Consider the following 16,927-nt stretch of genomic DNA (forward strand, 5'->3'; position numbering starts at 1 on the left):
GGAGTTGTGCCAGTGCAGCATGGAGGTCTATTAGTTGGTGCAGAGACATCAAAAGGCTGGACAATATGAAATGAGACAGAGGAGATTGAAATTCTAGCTTGTAGACCCCTGACACCAAGTCCTTTACCTATGCATCCAAGATGCTTTCTTTCCAAGCAATCACAAAGGTTAACAGACATCCCCGCCCCCAAGAAGTGGGGGTGTACTCTCATTGTGGGAACTTGCTTGCAACTTTAGAAGACTTGGGAGTCGGGAGCACCACCCGCTCACAGGAACAGGGGGAACCTCGGGACGGCCTCACCCGTTGGGTCCCCCGATCCAGTCCTACTTCATGCTGTCACCCGCCATGCGAGAAGCAGAGAACATGGCGCCGCTGCGCACCACACAGGTATCCCCTCCTCCTCCCAAGAACCTGGACTCACTGTGGATGTCACCAGAGGACTCCACGGTTGACACCCTGGACGGCAGGCTACCCGGCAGTGGACCCCCTGCACAGTCCTCAACTCCGTCAGACCCGCACAATCTGCCTCCGTCCCTCCACGTGGAGCAACCGCCGCTATCTTTCTGGGACACTCGGAGTGGCTCCATTAATCGTGCGGGTGAGTCCCTCTAACTCCATCCCCTACAAAGGCCTCGGCCCTGGACTCCCTCTCCCTGTGGGGCACTCCGCTGGCGTCCCGGCACTGGGGACTCCCCCCTTTCCCATTCGGGCCACTCACAATCCTTGCCACGGCTGCGGTCTACCTCCCCCCCACCCCCTCCGGACCCTATCCTCTGTTCCAGGCTCTCCGAAGCCACACAGAGGACACGCTGCTCCCATGACCCCAGCATCATAGGCCTCACAGCAGACCATCCACCACCCTCACCTCCCCCTGGCACCTCACAGGCACCCCACCTGCTCCCCGTGCAGACTATCCAAGAGCAGAGAGAGTGGTTTGACCCATGGGCCCCACCCCTTACAGGCTAAGGCCCACCATCAGCCGCTGCCCCGAATACATCCATCCTCACCGCTGATGAGCTGGTCTCCTGGCGGGATCAACTCTACTCTTTACCTACCAAGGAAGACTTCAAGCTTCTTATTTCTGAGGTTAAAGAGGCCTATCACTGGGGCTTTCCCTTTAGCCTGAAGGCCACGCATAATGGGAAGACAGCAACCCTTCAAGTCCCTGAGGATATCTGCTTCTTCTGTGAGACTTTGAACATCCCCATTCCAGACCTCCCAGCTTGGGATATCATCCCCCACCTCCCACGGGTTGGCAAAGGGTTCCTGAAAAGAAGAAGGGGCGACCCCCAGATTCCCCCCGCAAGAATCCTAAGCAACGACAAGCCTGAGGAACTTTCATGGCTGATACTGCCCTTCTCACCCTTTTTGTTTTTACAGTCGGCAGACCTAACTATGGGAGAACAGTTTGTCTTTAACCATTGAACTAAAGTTGAACTTCCTGTTCCTATTGGTTGACCCATTTTCCTCCCCAGGTTGAAGTTCTTACTGCGGGGGTAGAATGTCAACCCCCCCAGTCTTTTAGGACTGGGCGACCCGGGTGATTAATCCCCTGGCCGTTCGGGCCGGACGTGGGCACCCCCCTGACCATGGCATTTTGCCATATACGATACCACTCATATATGCCTGTTTTGTATTTGACTAGTATTTTTTATACCTTCAGCAGGTCCTAGAGTTTAACCGCTTCCCGCCCGCCAAATGACGGCTGGGCGGCGCGGCTCTCGTTCTGGGTGGACGTCATATGATGGCCCTCCGGAACGACCACTCTTGCGTGCCCTTGGGTGCACGCATCGCTGTGATCGGTGGTGCGGTGTGTCAGTCTGACACACCGCTACACGATCTCGGTAAAGAGCCTCTGACGTGATCAGCAGTGTCCATTCATGGCTGATCACGATGTAAACAGGAAGAGCCGTTGATTGGCTTTTCCTCACTCGCGTCTAACAGACGCGAGGGGAGGGGAGGGGAGCCGATCAACTGCTCTTCTAACAGGGGGGTCTGTGCTGATTGTTTATCAGCGCAGCCCCCCCTCGCATGCCCACCCAGGCCCACCAGGATGCTGCCGGGCCACCAGGGATGGCCACCACACTGGACCACCAGGTATGCCACCCTAGACCACCAGGGAAATGCCAATCAGTGTCCAGGCAGCTGCCAATGAGTGCCTATCTCCAATGCCTGCCAGTGCCATCAGTGATGCCCAACAATGCCATCTATCAGTGCCGCATATCAGTGCCACGTATCAGTGCCCACCAGCGCCACCTATCAGTGCCACCCATAAGTATCCATTAGTGCAGCCTTTCAGTGCCCAGTGTCGCCTATCAGTGCCCATAAGTGCCCATCAGTGCCACCCATGAGTGCCCATCAGTACCGCCTATCAATGCCACCTACCAGTGCCCATCAGTGCCACCTCATCTGTGCCGCCTTATCAGTGCCCATCAGTGAAGGAGAAAAGTACTTATTTACAAAATTTTATAACAGAAACAAAAGAAAAACTTTTATTTTTTCAAAATTTTAGGTCTTTTTTTATTTGTTTAGCAAATAATTTAGCAAATGGAACTGTTGGTCCATTGTTGGCCCTCAATTATTTGTTCTAAGATATGTGTTTTTCTCTCCTTGTCTCTCTTCTTTCTTTCCTCCTTCCTACGGCTCCTAGCTCCTGGGTCCATGATTCAACACGCATGCGATGAACTCCACCTGGGGCACCAAGACTCACTTTCTGGGCTCCTGGGTTAGATAAGTATGATACACCACAACATATGCCTACACAATATTATCCATTCACACCTCAGCCCTCTCATGATACAGATTTACACACATAATATTAATGTAACCAAGGTGTACAATCACCTATTTAACACTAACCACTCCTTAGTCGTGCGAGGGGACTTCAACCTCCCATTCTCCCCGCCATTCACTCACTAAGAAAATCACCCCTCCCCGCCTCCTCCAGACAATCTCAACAGTTTTGTCAGATAACTCGCAAGTTTGGGCCATTTGATGCATCATGCGTAGCCCACCCGACAGAGAGTCAATACTCCCACTATTCCCACCCATTTTGCACGCATGCGCGGTTAGACTATTTCTTTATAAACGCTCCCTCCCTGTGGGTTTTTGCTAACATAGACATCTTACCTATGTCATGGTCGGACCATGCTCCAATACTTCTGAAGCTTACACTAGACACCTCTAAGGTTAAACGTTGCCACTGGCGGCTTATTGACTTTCTCCTGAAAGAAGATGCAGCCAGGATGGAAACTGCTCTAAAATGGTACTTTGTCGAACAGTGCCCCAGAGATCTCCACAGGAATTCTCTGGGAGGCACACAAGAAGGTAATACGAGGACACTATATAGCTATCTTGATTGCCTGGAAAAAGAATATTAAACAAATGAGACAACAGCCAGTACAGAGACTTTGAATCAAGACTTACATACTCATCCTTCATTCGTCTCCTTAGAGAAATTATACACCTACAGGCGGTCCTTAAGAGCACAGACATAGGTAGAGTCGAAAAAGCCCTTCAAAAACTGCGCCAGCTCCATTATAAGGGCAATAAAGCCCATACCCTCCAGGCTTGTAAACTCTGGTAGCTAACCCATGCGTTGGCCCCTCAGGCCCTGTGAGACCCCACTGGGACCCTCCACTACCACCCTGACCATATAGCTTAATTACTCCGCGACCATCTCTCTGACATTTACAATAACCCCTCCATACCGCACATCCAAACCCCAGGCAGCTTCACAGACCACGTTCGAGCCTACCTGGCGAAAAGTGGAGTGACCACCCTCCCTGCGGAAGCTTTACAGTCTCTCAACTCTCCGATGTCCTTAGAGGAGATTTCTGAGACTTTGAAACTGCCAAACAGTAAGGCCCCAGGCCCTGATGGTCTTCCTTACGAATATTACAAGACCTTCCTACCTAGCCTACTCCCACATATGACCCGCTTGTTTAACAGATTTCTGAGCAGAGACGACATTCCGAGGGACATGCAGGCCTCCCACTTGACGTTAATACCCAAACCTGATAAAGACCACACACTGTGAAGGACTATAGACCCATAACTCTGTTGAATTCAGACTTAAAACTTTTCACAAAATTTCTCTCCCTTCCTTTATACTTACTTCCTTCCTTGATCCACAAAGATCAGGTGGGCTTTGTCCCAGGACATCAAGCAGGAGACAACACTAGGAAAGTCATCAACTTAATAGACATCAACAGACAAAATACTGAAGCGCTCCTGCCAAGTTTAGACGCTGAGAAAGCCTTTGATAGGCTCAGCTGGTCATTCTTGTTCTCAACCCTTGAATATCTGGGCTTCAGGGGGCCGTTCCTCCGGGTAATTAGTAACCCCATCCCCCTCTATCAGAACGCCTTTTGCGGTATCTCCTCCCTTTCCCATTTTGAACAGAACTAGACAGGGATGCCCGCTCTCTCCATTGCTTTTTGCCCTGTGCATCGAACCCCTGGCAGCCCAGATCAGACAGGACCCCAACATTAGTGGAATTTTCCCTATGCATGGATAACCCACGCCATTAAGTATCTGATCAAAATCGGTCTCTCCTGTCTAAATGGAGACACTATCCAATATCTTGGTTTGGACGTATTACCTCGATCAAAATGACCATACTGCCTAAAATACTGTATTGATTTATGACCCTCCCAATGCTTATCACATTGGTACAACTTAGAAAACTTCAGACAAATCTCTTAAATTTTACATGCAATTATAAGCAGCACTGCGTAGCTTGCTCAATACTTTATGCCTCTCAGAACGAGGGGGGATTTGGCTTTCCCAAACCTCCTCCGTTACTATTTTACTGCCCAGTTGAGAGCAATTGCATCCTCGGTTACCCTTCCAGCCTATAACCGCTGGACCCAAATAGACAAATTATGGATGGCCCCCATCCACCCGAACAACTTATTGTGGAATACTAATGCTGTTTGTCCCATCCACTTCTCCATTTCATACTATGAATCTGCCGTGTTCTATATGAAAGCAACTGAATCGTAGCATCCCACTCCAATCTGAGGCCTCCTTAGTTACAGCCTCTCTCTACAACTCTAATTTACCCTTGGTTGTAGAAGAATCTTTTCCACTATGGACACCTAGTGAGCCTGGTGATTAGGGTACTACTACCCTTTGACGAACTTAGAGCTAAGCATGACCTCCCCTGTACTGTTTTCTTTGGGTACCTTCAAATACGGCACTACGCTCTTATTATCGCCCCTACTCTTCTCCATACCTTCCCCATTTGAAAGAGTAGTCTTATCTGGCCCCTCACAGAGAGGACTGACCTCGGACATATATAAAATTCTAAATTCTTCTGGCAGACTCTCATTGGGGAAACATATGTGTAAATGGGAGGAAAATCTTGGGGAGGAGCTATCTCCTGAACAATGGAGAACTATATGGTCTTGTGCGGCTAAGAGGTCTTTATGTACACTTTATAAAGAAAACACTTATAAGGTGCTCTTATGTTGGTTTTTTTTTTTTCCTCTCTTCAACTATTTTATTTCGTTATCATCTTCCTGTATTTGAGCTTTATATTTTTGTATTGAAACGATCAAAAATTAATACAAAATTGTCAATTAAAAAAAAAGGAATTAAAAGGAACTCCTTTAAGCTTCGGAGGAGGGAGGATTTCCAAACACAGATTTAGATTTCTTTCGCTGGAACAAAGGAGTGCTCTTTCCTCCAGTGATATCTTTACTAAGCATGTCCAAGAAGGCACCAAAGAAGCATTCTCCATCTAAAGGCATTCGCAATAAGTGTTTTTCTGCAATATTGTGCAGTGAAAGGCAATAGGCATGAGTTTCAATTGTTTCATAACTGATCAATCAGGATTGATTCAGGTGCTTTAGTCATATTCCTGGCTCATACCCTCAAGGTTTTGCAAATAGACATGACAGCATGCTGCAATATAACTAAATGTTTTCTTTTGGGATTAATAGCACTTTAAACACTAAATGTCCTCAACAGGAATGATCAGTGTTTACCTAAGGCAAGTAATGGCTAAATCAATGATGGGAATGGCCCACTATCTAAAGCAGACTTTTACCCTAAATCTCATGGAATGCATTAAAGTAGTAGTAAACTCTACAGGACAACTTACAGCAATGTATATCAGTACAATATCACTTACTAGTAGGAATCTTTGAAAGTTTTTCAAGGTGAGCTATTTAGGAGATATCGCCCGCTCCTTCGGCCTCCCGGGTCATTCCCACATGCACATTGGAATTGCTATGGACGGCACACCGAGTGTGTGCCAAATATCTGTAGAGCAATGCGCCATGTTTACGTCTGCATTACTCCTCGGCAGACCGTGGAAAAGGTTAAGCGAAACGGAAGCTTGGCTTACTCTCATCAGGCATGCATGAGAATCAGTAGTGAGGTATGAAAAAGAGCGGTAGTACGGGTTGGAAAGGCAGCAGGTTTCTGCAAAGATGGCACAGGCTTTGGACAGGACGGCCAAAATTACAAATAAGCTACAGCAATAGTAAGAAAACTTACAAGACGCTCTAGCTATCCTGTTTGGTTGAAACTGCATTATATTGTGGTATTATGTTTTTCGCACCGGATCGCATGGTGCTGCGGCACCATTCGATTCGATGCAATTTTTAAAAAAAGGGTCAGGACCTTCTGTGTATAAAAGTAGGATAGCCTACTGAAATGAATGGGCAGCCTACATGCAATACACAGCTGCAGAGATGTGAGCCAATCCTGAAACAAAAACAGCAACAGACAAAATACCCAGATATTTACACCTATAGTCCTCATAGTACCCAGATCCCCTTCACGTCTATAGTCCTCATATAATAACCTCAAACAATAGACATATAGGTCAGGTGAAAAAATAATGTTTTGATGTTCAGATTCTTCAAAAGCAATTTAATTAAACTGACTATGAGCAGCAGTCCTGTTTTTATGTCAATCCCCCACCTGACATCCCAAGGCTGACCAAAATGGAAAGGCAGAACTGATGAAGCTGGATTTTCCCAGTCAGTTGCTAGTGTTAGAGATTAGGCAGATGCTGGCGGCCCAACAGGACATACACTTGCATACTAAGCCAATGCAATTATGTATGCTTGTGTCACAATTTTTCCACAAAATGATTATGCAAAGGGTCTGATTTTCTAACCACCTCCCCATGTCTATGAATGCATTAACTCTGCAAGCAGCATGAATCCACCTTATCCTACACGCTCCTACCCTTGTGGTAAGTGTCATACTTCACATTTGCTACTCCAGTGCAGCAATCCACACAACGTTACAAACTCTGCTATTTCTTACCAGCTTTCCATTGATGGTTGCCTCCAATGAATCAACAAGCTCAGCTGTGACCCCAATCAGATTATGGTAGTCAGACTGCATCTTATTAAAACGTTTCATGTAGGTGATAGCCCTGTGCTCAGCTTCCATTAAATGCTGCTGCAATTGCACATCTGTACCAAAAAGACAACAGTTAAGCAATGTTTTGTTCTTGAAACAGAAACATCATAAAAAGTGCATTATAGCATATAGGAGCTAAAAGAATAAGCCCACCCAAAACTGATAAGGCAGGAGATACTTCAAAGTCCTTACATTAGGGTTTATGTTTCACAAATGCTTGTGGCAACATTAATATTTTAAATGGCCATATCCACAAGACAAACTGGACATAAATGGGTAGTTTATTCATACGGCCAGTGGACTCCTCCATTCTTACAAACGAGGGGTATAAAGGAATCCCCCCACGGGGACATTGCGGCTGCAGCCACTGATTAAACAAACATGTTGGGAAAATTTTTGTTAATCTAACTACTGATTGTTTAACAAGCATGGCTACACACAGCCCAAAATTCGGACGGTCCCTGCTGAATCGGATGAAATTCAATCCATATATGCCCAGCTTTAATAACCCAAGTGTTAATTCTTACAAAACACATTTGTGACTAAGGTGCAAGAAAGGTACAGGTCAAAATATTCAATTTAATCATACTATACTTTACCAACACTGTCCAATAGTTATTATTTTATGTTCCAAAAATATTGTTTTACTCAAACTATGGTCCACTTCCAACAAACCTCTTTCAAAGAGCAAAATGTCAAATTAACCCACTATGCTCTTCATTTTCAAAAGAAGAAGCACAGTTTCTTAATTCTTAAATTTAGAATCATTATTTTTAAATGTTGTGGAAATTAAGCTATAAACATACTTAATGTTGATGCATATGTTCACATAATCAAAAGGACAATGCGTGAATACATGACAATGCATTCATAATTACCTTTGTTGTACTGGTTACTCTCTTTCTGAATTAAAAATGCGTTAAGGTAAACTATATAATTCAGGTTACTTATCGTCACATCTCTTCTCTGTATTAAACATGCTCTGGGAGTTCTGTGTATATATTGAACCAGAACAAGATTTTTAATCTTTGTTAACATCTCACAAGTTCAGCCAAAAAAAGTGCATGTAATTCTTCCATTACTACATATGGTATATTTTAGGATAAAAAGACAAAAGCGTCACAGCAGTTACATGATGAATAGAAGTTTTAAATAAATCACACCTAGAATGTGATATTTTTAAATGACAAGTGTGCTTTTAAAAATACCCTGGCAAAAATCTAATTGCAGTTGAAAAGAATAGAAAAATCAAGTATATGAAAACACTGCTTTTGTTTTTCTTTTCCATTAATGTTTTTTTAGTTAATTTGCAAAGTTCAAAGCTGATCTCCAGGTTTTCTGTGAGACTTTAAACATTTCCTTCACTAAAGGCCACTTTCACACTGAGGCGTTTTTCAGGCGCTTTTGGGCTAAAAAGTGTGCCTGTAGAGCGCCTGAAAAACGCCTCCCCTGCAGCCCCAGCGTGAGAGCCGGAGTGCTTTCACACTGGAGCGGTGCGCATGCAGGACAGCAAAAAAAGTCCTGCAAGCAGCATCTTTTGGGCACTGCAGGAGCGGTGAACACACCGCTCCTTAAAACGCCCCGGCCATTGAAATCAATGGCCAGCGCTGCTGAACCGCCTGCAAAACGTTTTTAACCCTTTTTCGGCCACTAGCGGGGGTTAAAAGCACCCTGCTAGTGGCCGAAAAGCGCCGCTAAAACTAGCAGCGCTTTACCACTAACACCCCTCCACCCCAGTGTGAAAGTAGCTTCACTTACTCTAAGCACTATATGAACTGTATGTAGCTTCAGCTACACACAGTACACTGTGCTGGTTTCCAGCTGTGAGACAGACTTCCCACCTTACACCTGGAACAAATCAGAGTCTGTCTAAACGGTGCTCAGCCATTCATAGGCAGCTTTGTATTCTGTGAATGAATACAAAGCTTCCTCTGATTGGTTGAGATGGAGAGGCAGGCTGATGACATCACATTCTCCAAATTAGCCAATCAGGATAAGCTCTGCATTTGTTCACAGAATACAAAGCTGACTATGAATGGTAGAGCGCCATTCAGACAGACTTGGTTTTGTTCCAGTTGTGAGACAAGAGTCTGTCTCACAGCCACAACCCCGTACTGCGTACTGCACATAGCTGAAACTACATACAGTTCATACAGTGCTTAGAGCAAGTGCAGCACTTAGTGATGGAAATAGTTAATTTGGATCATCTTGGTCCAAACTATTTAAAGTCACAGAAAACCTGGGGATCAGCTTTAACTACTCCAGGAAGAGTCAATTCCCTAATACAGTCCCCTTCCCCTTTGGATGTCATAGCTCTAACCTCTTCTTGGAGTGTCTAATTATTGTCTGTGCAGGCTCAGTTCCTTCACCATTCCCCTCACATTCCTACATAACCTTTTCTTTGGGAAGAAGTGAAGGAGAACGCAAAAGAGAGTTAAGCTGGCCATAAATTATGCAATTTTCTTTCCTTCAAACACGAGCTGAAGGATAGAAAATCACTCAATTCTCCCATCAACACAGTCAATGTTGATGGGAGAATCCCTCAAATTGCACTTTTGTATTCTGACGGCGGCAGCAATTGTCTGGAAAAAAAATTAGACAGGCTGGTTGTACTAAGTACAATCAGCCTGCCCATAGATGGATGGAAATTTGTCCAGTTCGAATTTCGATCCGTCTATGGCTAATGACATTACAACCAAGATCATAGGCCTTTTGGGTACACATGGAGGAATTTACAAGTAAAGAACAAGCATAATATGGTTTTACAGATACGTTAACATGTAACATGCTGAAAGTCTGCTAGCAGCTGGTTTAACCACTTCACGCAAAACGACATACCCGTACGTTGGTACTTCGATGCTAAATACCGGGGGTGCTGCTGCCATAACCTCGGTATTTTCGGGAACACTGTGTTTCTCTTTACGATAAAAGTGGTAATCCGCAGGGGATTCGCAGCAAGATCACTTATCGGCAGCGGGAGAGGTGCCCACCCCCTCCCACCAGTCATATCTGCTGCTTACCGAAGCCGCCAGTAGCGGTGGAGACGATTGTGTCCTCTCCCGTGGATGCCTGGCTGTCGACTGAACGGAAGATGGCCCCCGATCTGCTCCATGAGAGGGCAGAAGCGACGTCAAACGTCCCTTCTGCTCATAGATCTTAAAAGGAGATTTTTTTTTTTTCCCCAAGTGACTTTTTTTTATTATTTATTTTATTGCATTTTAGTATAAATATGAGATCTGAGGTCTTTTTGAGCCCAGATCTCATATTCAAGAGGTCATGTCATGCTTTTTTTCTATGGCATGGGATGTATACATTCCTTGTAATAGGAATAAAAAGTGACCCAAAATTATTTAAAAAAAAAAAAAAAAGACTGTCAAAATAAAAAAATTCAAAGTAAAATAAATAAGAATTTTTTTTTTTAATAACGCCCTGTCCCGATAAGCTCGCGTGCAGAAGCGAACACATACGTGAGTGAAAACGGTGCTCAAACCACACATGTGAGGTATCGCCGCGATCATTAGAGCGAGAGCAATAATTCTAGCCCCAGACCTCCTTTGTAACTCAAAACTAGTAACCTGTAGAAATTTTTAAACATTGCCTATGGAGATTTTTAAGGGTAAAAGTTTTCGCCATTCCACAAGCGGGTGCAATTTTAAAGAGTGACATGTTGGGTATCAATTTACTCGGCATAACATTATCTTTCACAATATAAAAAAAATTGGGCTAACTTTACTGTTGTCTTATTTTTTAATTAAAAAAAATAGGAATTTTATAACAGCTTACCTGTAAAATCCTTTTCTTTGAAGTACATCACGGGACACAGAGCCATAGTAATTACTATGTGGGTTATAGGCCACCTTCAGGTGATGGACACTGGCACACCCTAAGACAGGAAGTCCACTCCCTATATAACCCCTCCCACTACTGGGAGTACCTCAGTTTTTGTAGCAAAGCAATACACGTGTATACCAGAAAGAGGGGAGGGACCTCTGTGTCCCGTGATGTACTTCAAAGAAAAGGATTTAAGAGGTAAGCTGTTATAAAAATCCTATTTTCTTAATTGTACATCACGGGACACAGAGCCATAATAATTACTATGTGGGATGTCCCAGAGCAATGGCAACTGAGGGGAGGGAGACACAACAGAATTAGGGCAATATGAGACTAGAGGAGTTATACTGCTGCCTGCAGCACACTACGCCCAAAGGCGATATCCTCATGCCCTTTTTTACATTCACCTGATAAAATCTGGTAAATGTATAGACTGAAGACCAAGCTGAGGCCTTGCAGATTTGAGCCATGGAAGCTTGGTGATGCACTGCCACGAAGCACAAATAGTCCTGGTGGAGTGATTTGAGAGGGTGGAATCCTCCTCTTTAAACCATAAGCCTGAACAGTTACTTGCTGAATCCATTTAGAAATAGTAGATTTTGATGCTGCTTGTCCCCTTTTAGTCACCTTCAAGTAGACCTTGAGTGCTCTCACCACATCAAGAGAATGTAGTAATTTCCCTTCCGTAGAACAGGGTTCTGGGAAAAATGAAGGTAGAACAACATCCTGGTTCGGATAAAAACTAGACACTACCTTCGGTAGAAAGTTAGGATGAGGATGCAATACTACCTTATCCTTGTGAATAATCAAATATGGCTCTTTACGAGAAAGAGCAACCAACTCTGATACCCTTCTTGCAGAAGATATGGCTACCAGAAAATTAGTTTCCTTGTCAAAAGGACCAAGGGAATATGCTGTATCGGCTCAAAAAGGCTGTTTCAGCAATGCCGACAGAACTAAATTCAAGTCCCAAGGGTTCAGGGGTGACTTAACCAAAGGATTAAGCCACGTTACCCCCTGAATAAGCTACGAACCAAAGAATGCGATGCAAGTGGCTGTTGATATAATGGCGATAAGGCCGAAACCTGGCCTTTGATAGTACGCAAGGCCAGCTTCATTTCTAACCCCATCTACAGAAGTCAAGAATTCTACCTATGACATACTTCCTGGAGTGCCAACCCCTGGATTCACACCAGGAGACATATGCTTTCCAGACTCTATAATCTATGATTCTGGAAGCCAGCTTCTCTGCATTAACCAATGTAAATACCACTGGACCCGACAGCCCACACTTCTTCAGAATGTTGGTCTCAATAGCCAAAACGTTAGATTTAGCGTTTGTAAGGTAGGAAGGAATACCGGCCCTTGTGAGAGAAGGTCTGGACATGGTGGTAGGGTCCATGAGTCACCTACCGTCATCTTTATGATCTCTGCATGCCAAGGTACATTTTTTTCTGCCCAAGTTAAGATATGATTCACCTCTCTCTCTGGGCCACACAACTTATCGTGCCCCCCTTGGTGATTGATCTAGGCCACTACTGTGGCACTGTCAGATTGGATCCTGACAGGACAATTCCGTAATCTGAAAGTCCAGGCCCTCAGGGCCAAGCGCGCTGCCCGGATCTCTAGAATGTTGATGGGCAAGGTCATTGTTACCATCTTCCAGGTAACTGGTAGGAAAGATTTTCCATTCTGCAGATTCTTGGTTATCAACCACCAACTGAGGCTTCGGCGCACCCTGGAGACAGATACATTGGGAAATCTAGAGCTTGGATCTTCTTGTTCCAAGCCGATAAGATACTGTTTTACAGCAGCCTCAATGAAACTGAGCATAAGGAACGGCCTCAAATGAAGCCACCATCTTTCCCAACAACCTCACGCAAAGTCGAATAGAAGGATTCTTCTTTGCCTTGACCACCTGAATCAGTTTCTTTATGGCCCTGATCTTCGCCTGGGGCAAGAATACCCTTTTCTGGGCTGTATCAATAATCAGACCCAGGAATTCTAATCTCCTTGATAGTTTTTTTAAGGAGGATTTCTCTAGGTTGAGAATCCAACCTAGGTATTCCAGGTAGTTGACTGTGGATCATACTTTTGTCTAAGCGGGCTACCGACTGGTCTATCAAAAGCAGATCATCAAGGTAAGCTATAATCGTTATACCTTGGGCCCTTAATCCAGCTACAGGAGGGGTCAGGACCTTGTAAATACTCGAGGTGCAGTAGCTAGACTAAAAGGCAGAGCTACAAACTGAAAACAAAGATTTTCTACCTCAAAAGGTATGCATCCCTGATGTCTATTGATGCCAGAAGTTCTCCACCTTGTAGGACGGAGACCACTGATCGGATTGACTCCATGCGAAAAGAGTGGATATTCAGAAACCGGTTTAGATATTTGAGATCTAGAATGGGTCTGACATACCCATTTGATTTTGGTACCGTGAAAAGGTTTAAATAAAACCCCAATCCCTGCTCTTGCATGGGAACCACTAAGATCAATCTTTTGAGACAAAAGATTGTCCAATGCTTAAAAAAGAGAGACTTCTTTTCCTCTGGAATCTGAGAAAACCAGTGTTAATTTTGTCGACTAAAACATTTTAGTCGACTAAATGATTATTATTTTAATCGACTAAAACTAAAACAACTGAGCTGAATAAATACGAATAAAAACTAAAATGGCATTTTAGTCAAAAGACTAAAATGGGACTAAAATGCCATTTTAGTCAAAAGACTAAAACTAAATTTAGTTTTTGATTAGATTTTTCACTCCAGCAGTATATAATGAGTTTGGAAATTGTAGAGAAATGTTAACTAATGCATTACAATTTAATTACACCTATTAGATTTTAGACGACTAAAATGTACTGGAGATTTTAATCGACTAAAACGTAGGATATTTTAGTCGACTAAAATGTACTGGAGATTTAGTCGACTAAATACGACTAAAACTAAAACAATTGCAGAAGACTAAAATGGAACTAAAACTAAAATGCCATTTTAGTCCTAAGACTAAAACTGAATCAAAATTTGTTGCCAAAATTAACACTGGAGAAAACGAGGAGACGGGGACTTTCTGAACTCAAGTTTGTACCCTAGAGTTATCGAGGAAGTCTCCCATCTGCAGCCTACAGCACCTGGTATTCCCAGGTGGTCCCCCATCCAGGTACTGACCAGGCCCGACCCTGCTTAACCTCTGGGATCAGACGAGATCAAGGGCTTTCAGGGTGATGTGGCCATAGGCTCCCGACACTCCTCCTACCAGACCCGTGAGAACTGCAGAAGTCTTCCCCCCACTCGAGCAAGCAGGGGCACCCCCTCATAAGGAGGCTCCAGTTCCCCTCTTGAACTTGACGGCAGAGGCCGTCGTGACTGCCTGGAGGCAGATGCTCCTGGCACTGAAGAAGGAGCTTGTTTAAATGAAATATGATTATACCTCTTCCTAACCAGCAAAAGGGTACTTTTTTAGAAATTTTTTGGATGTATTTATCCAAATCATCCCCAAACAGCTATTCACCGAAAAGGAAAACTATCCAGGAGCTTTGCATGACGCTTCGGCTGACCAATCTTTCAACCACAAGATTCTATGCCTATGCACCAGCCCAAGCGTAAGGCGCGAGGCTTGAAGAATAGAATCTCTCATGGCGTCTATTGCCAAACATAATGCCGCTGGTAACTCAGCTAAATCCTGGCCTGCTGATCAGGAATAACCTTGAGCACCTGTTTAAACTGGCCTCTCAATGATTGACATACACCAATTGCTGCTAGCGCAAGTTGAGTCAGAGGAAGTTTTTTTTTTTTAATAGAATAGGAATTCCAACTTCTTATCCGTTGGATCACTAAGCATTTGAGCAGGTCTACCGGACAAGTCAAACTTTCATTCACAGAGGATATAGCAGCGACAATTGCTGGTATCTCCCACTTCTTAGTGCATTTTTTCTCCATAGGATAAAGTGTTATAGGAGGAAAAAAATGCTTATCTGGATGATCCCACTCAGAATACATAAGCCTTTCGAGCAATGAATGGACAGGAAAGGCATGCGCAGCTTGGGGAGGCTTTAGTGAACCCAAACAAAAAGTGGGCATATCAACCGACTCAATGTAGAGTAGCAAAAATGCACCATCAATCTTTCAGATTGTGAAGCGGATTCCCATGGATTTGACCCCTCAGAAGATGAGTCATCAGTCTCTCCACGGTCCTCTGAGGGAAATTCATCTTCTCCCGCCCCCAGATCCTCAGTTTGACGGTCCTAGGTAATGGAAAGGGACCTATCGCATTTTATCCCATTCTGGGATAGAAAAGCCGCTAGCCAATCCTATTATGGCTTGAGGAAAAAACCCTCTCCAGTAATATAGACAGAGGCTGCAGTATTGAAAACAATTGCAATATTTGATAGCCCTGGTGGCTCACTCTGACCGGCCACCCCCTCTCAGGGGAGGATGCCATTGTAGAGATGAGTTTAGGCTGTTTTTAGAGCTTGAAGGAGTCCCTTTTGAGCCCTTTTTTGGGGTGTTTCTACCTTCCCTTCTGAGCATAGCCCGATGCACAAATGCAGAGGTACTACCAGAAGAAATCACATTCACTGCTTGAGCAAATAGTCCAGCAACTGTCTCTGCTATTAACGCTCAGCCTGATGCTTCAGTAAATGTGCCAAAGGAATGCCTGTGTCACCACTTACATGCCCCTTTTTAGGTTTTGTGTCTCTCCGACAGCTGCAGTCAGCAAAAAATTGAGCCTTTTAAAAGTACCCCTGCACTGGATGTTGCTGCATGCCAACGCCGTGCTTAGCCACGTCCACTCCGTGTTTCCACCGTGCCCCTTCTCCTCTTTTCAAAAAAGAGCGTTTTCCCGCACGAATTCGGGCCATGTGTGTGGGGGGAAGGCGGCGAGCTGTGCCAAACCGCCGTACAGAGGCGGTGGAGAACGGAGCGGCATCCGCCGATCGTTCTGGCTTCGCCCTCTACTCAGAGAGACAGGGAGAGCTTTTGTCCGGGTGGGTTGGTTTTTAGAGAAGAATCCCCCCAACATCTTACCGGAGTCCTGTGACTGCTAGCCAGAGGAAGCTGCAGCTTCTGCTGACACAGCATGATCTGAGAAAGCATGACAAGACATGTGCTCTATACAGCCCCCAGTGGTGACTTTTAGGCATGACAACATTTACTTTTTAAAGGAGACAATTCATAAGAAACTTTAAAATTCCTTAGAAATGTCCACTTACCTTTCCCGCCGCAGGGATTTCTGTGCTAAAACCAACAGACCCAATCTTCACCCCTTGCGGCGGGCTCCATTTAAAAAACCTTCAGGAACTAGGGCCCCTTTTTATCAGGGGATCCGCACTCCTGGACCCGTAATAGCACCCCGCCAGAAAAAAACTTATGGCTGAACAAAACAAAAAGCACTGGATCCCAGGGTCCAGCTCTCTAGAAAGAGAAGCATTACGGGCTAAACCTCATCTCTTCCGCCACAAGGCCCGGGTACCATTCAATTCAGCCTAAAAAGACACATTGAATGGATCCAGCTGCATAGCTAGCCCCAGCAAGGATTGCTCCAGTGGAGCTTAGCACAGCACATCTTTACTCGCGACCAACACCTTAGACACTGGCGAAAAAACTGAGGTACTCCCAGTAGTGGGAGGGGTTACATAGGGAGTGGACTTCCTGTCTTAGGGTGTACCAGTGTCCATCACCTGAAGGTGGCCTATAACCCACATAGTA

The 16,927-nt window shown here is 44.7% G+C and overlaps 1 protein-coding gene and 1 pseudogene across 3 annotated transcripts in view; both read right to left on the reverse strand.

The window, feature by feature from the left end:
* Positions 1-16,927, reverse strand: part of ARMC9 (armadillo repeat containing 9) — a 233,330-nt gene that overhangs the window by 168,371 nt on the left and 48,032 nt on the right. For all 3 annotated transcript variants that reach the window (XM_073626513.1, XM_073626514.1, XM_073626512.1), the window contains exons 7-8: positions 8,266-8,290; positions 7,289-7,440 (exon numbers count right to left, since the gene is read on the reverse strand). In XM_073626513.1, coding sequence (XP_073482614.1) covers positions 7,289-7,440; positions 8,266-8,290 — 177 coding nt within the window. The remainder of the gene's footprint in view (positions 1-7,288; positions 7,441-8,265; positions 8,291-16,927) is intronic.
* On the reverse strand, positions 14,338-14,456 carry LOC141141733 (5S ribosomal RNA; annotated as a pseudogene).

This window comes from Aquarana catesbeiana, linkage group LG04 (assembly GCF_042186555.1).
Source record: "Aquarana catesbeiana isolate 2022-GZ linkage group LG04, ASM4218655v1, whole genome shotgun sequence".
In the NCBI taxonomy this organism is placed as follows: Eukaryota; Metazoa; Chordata; class Amphibia; order Anura; family Ranidae; genus Aquarana; species Aquarana catesbeiana.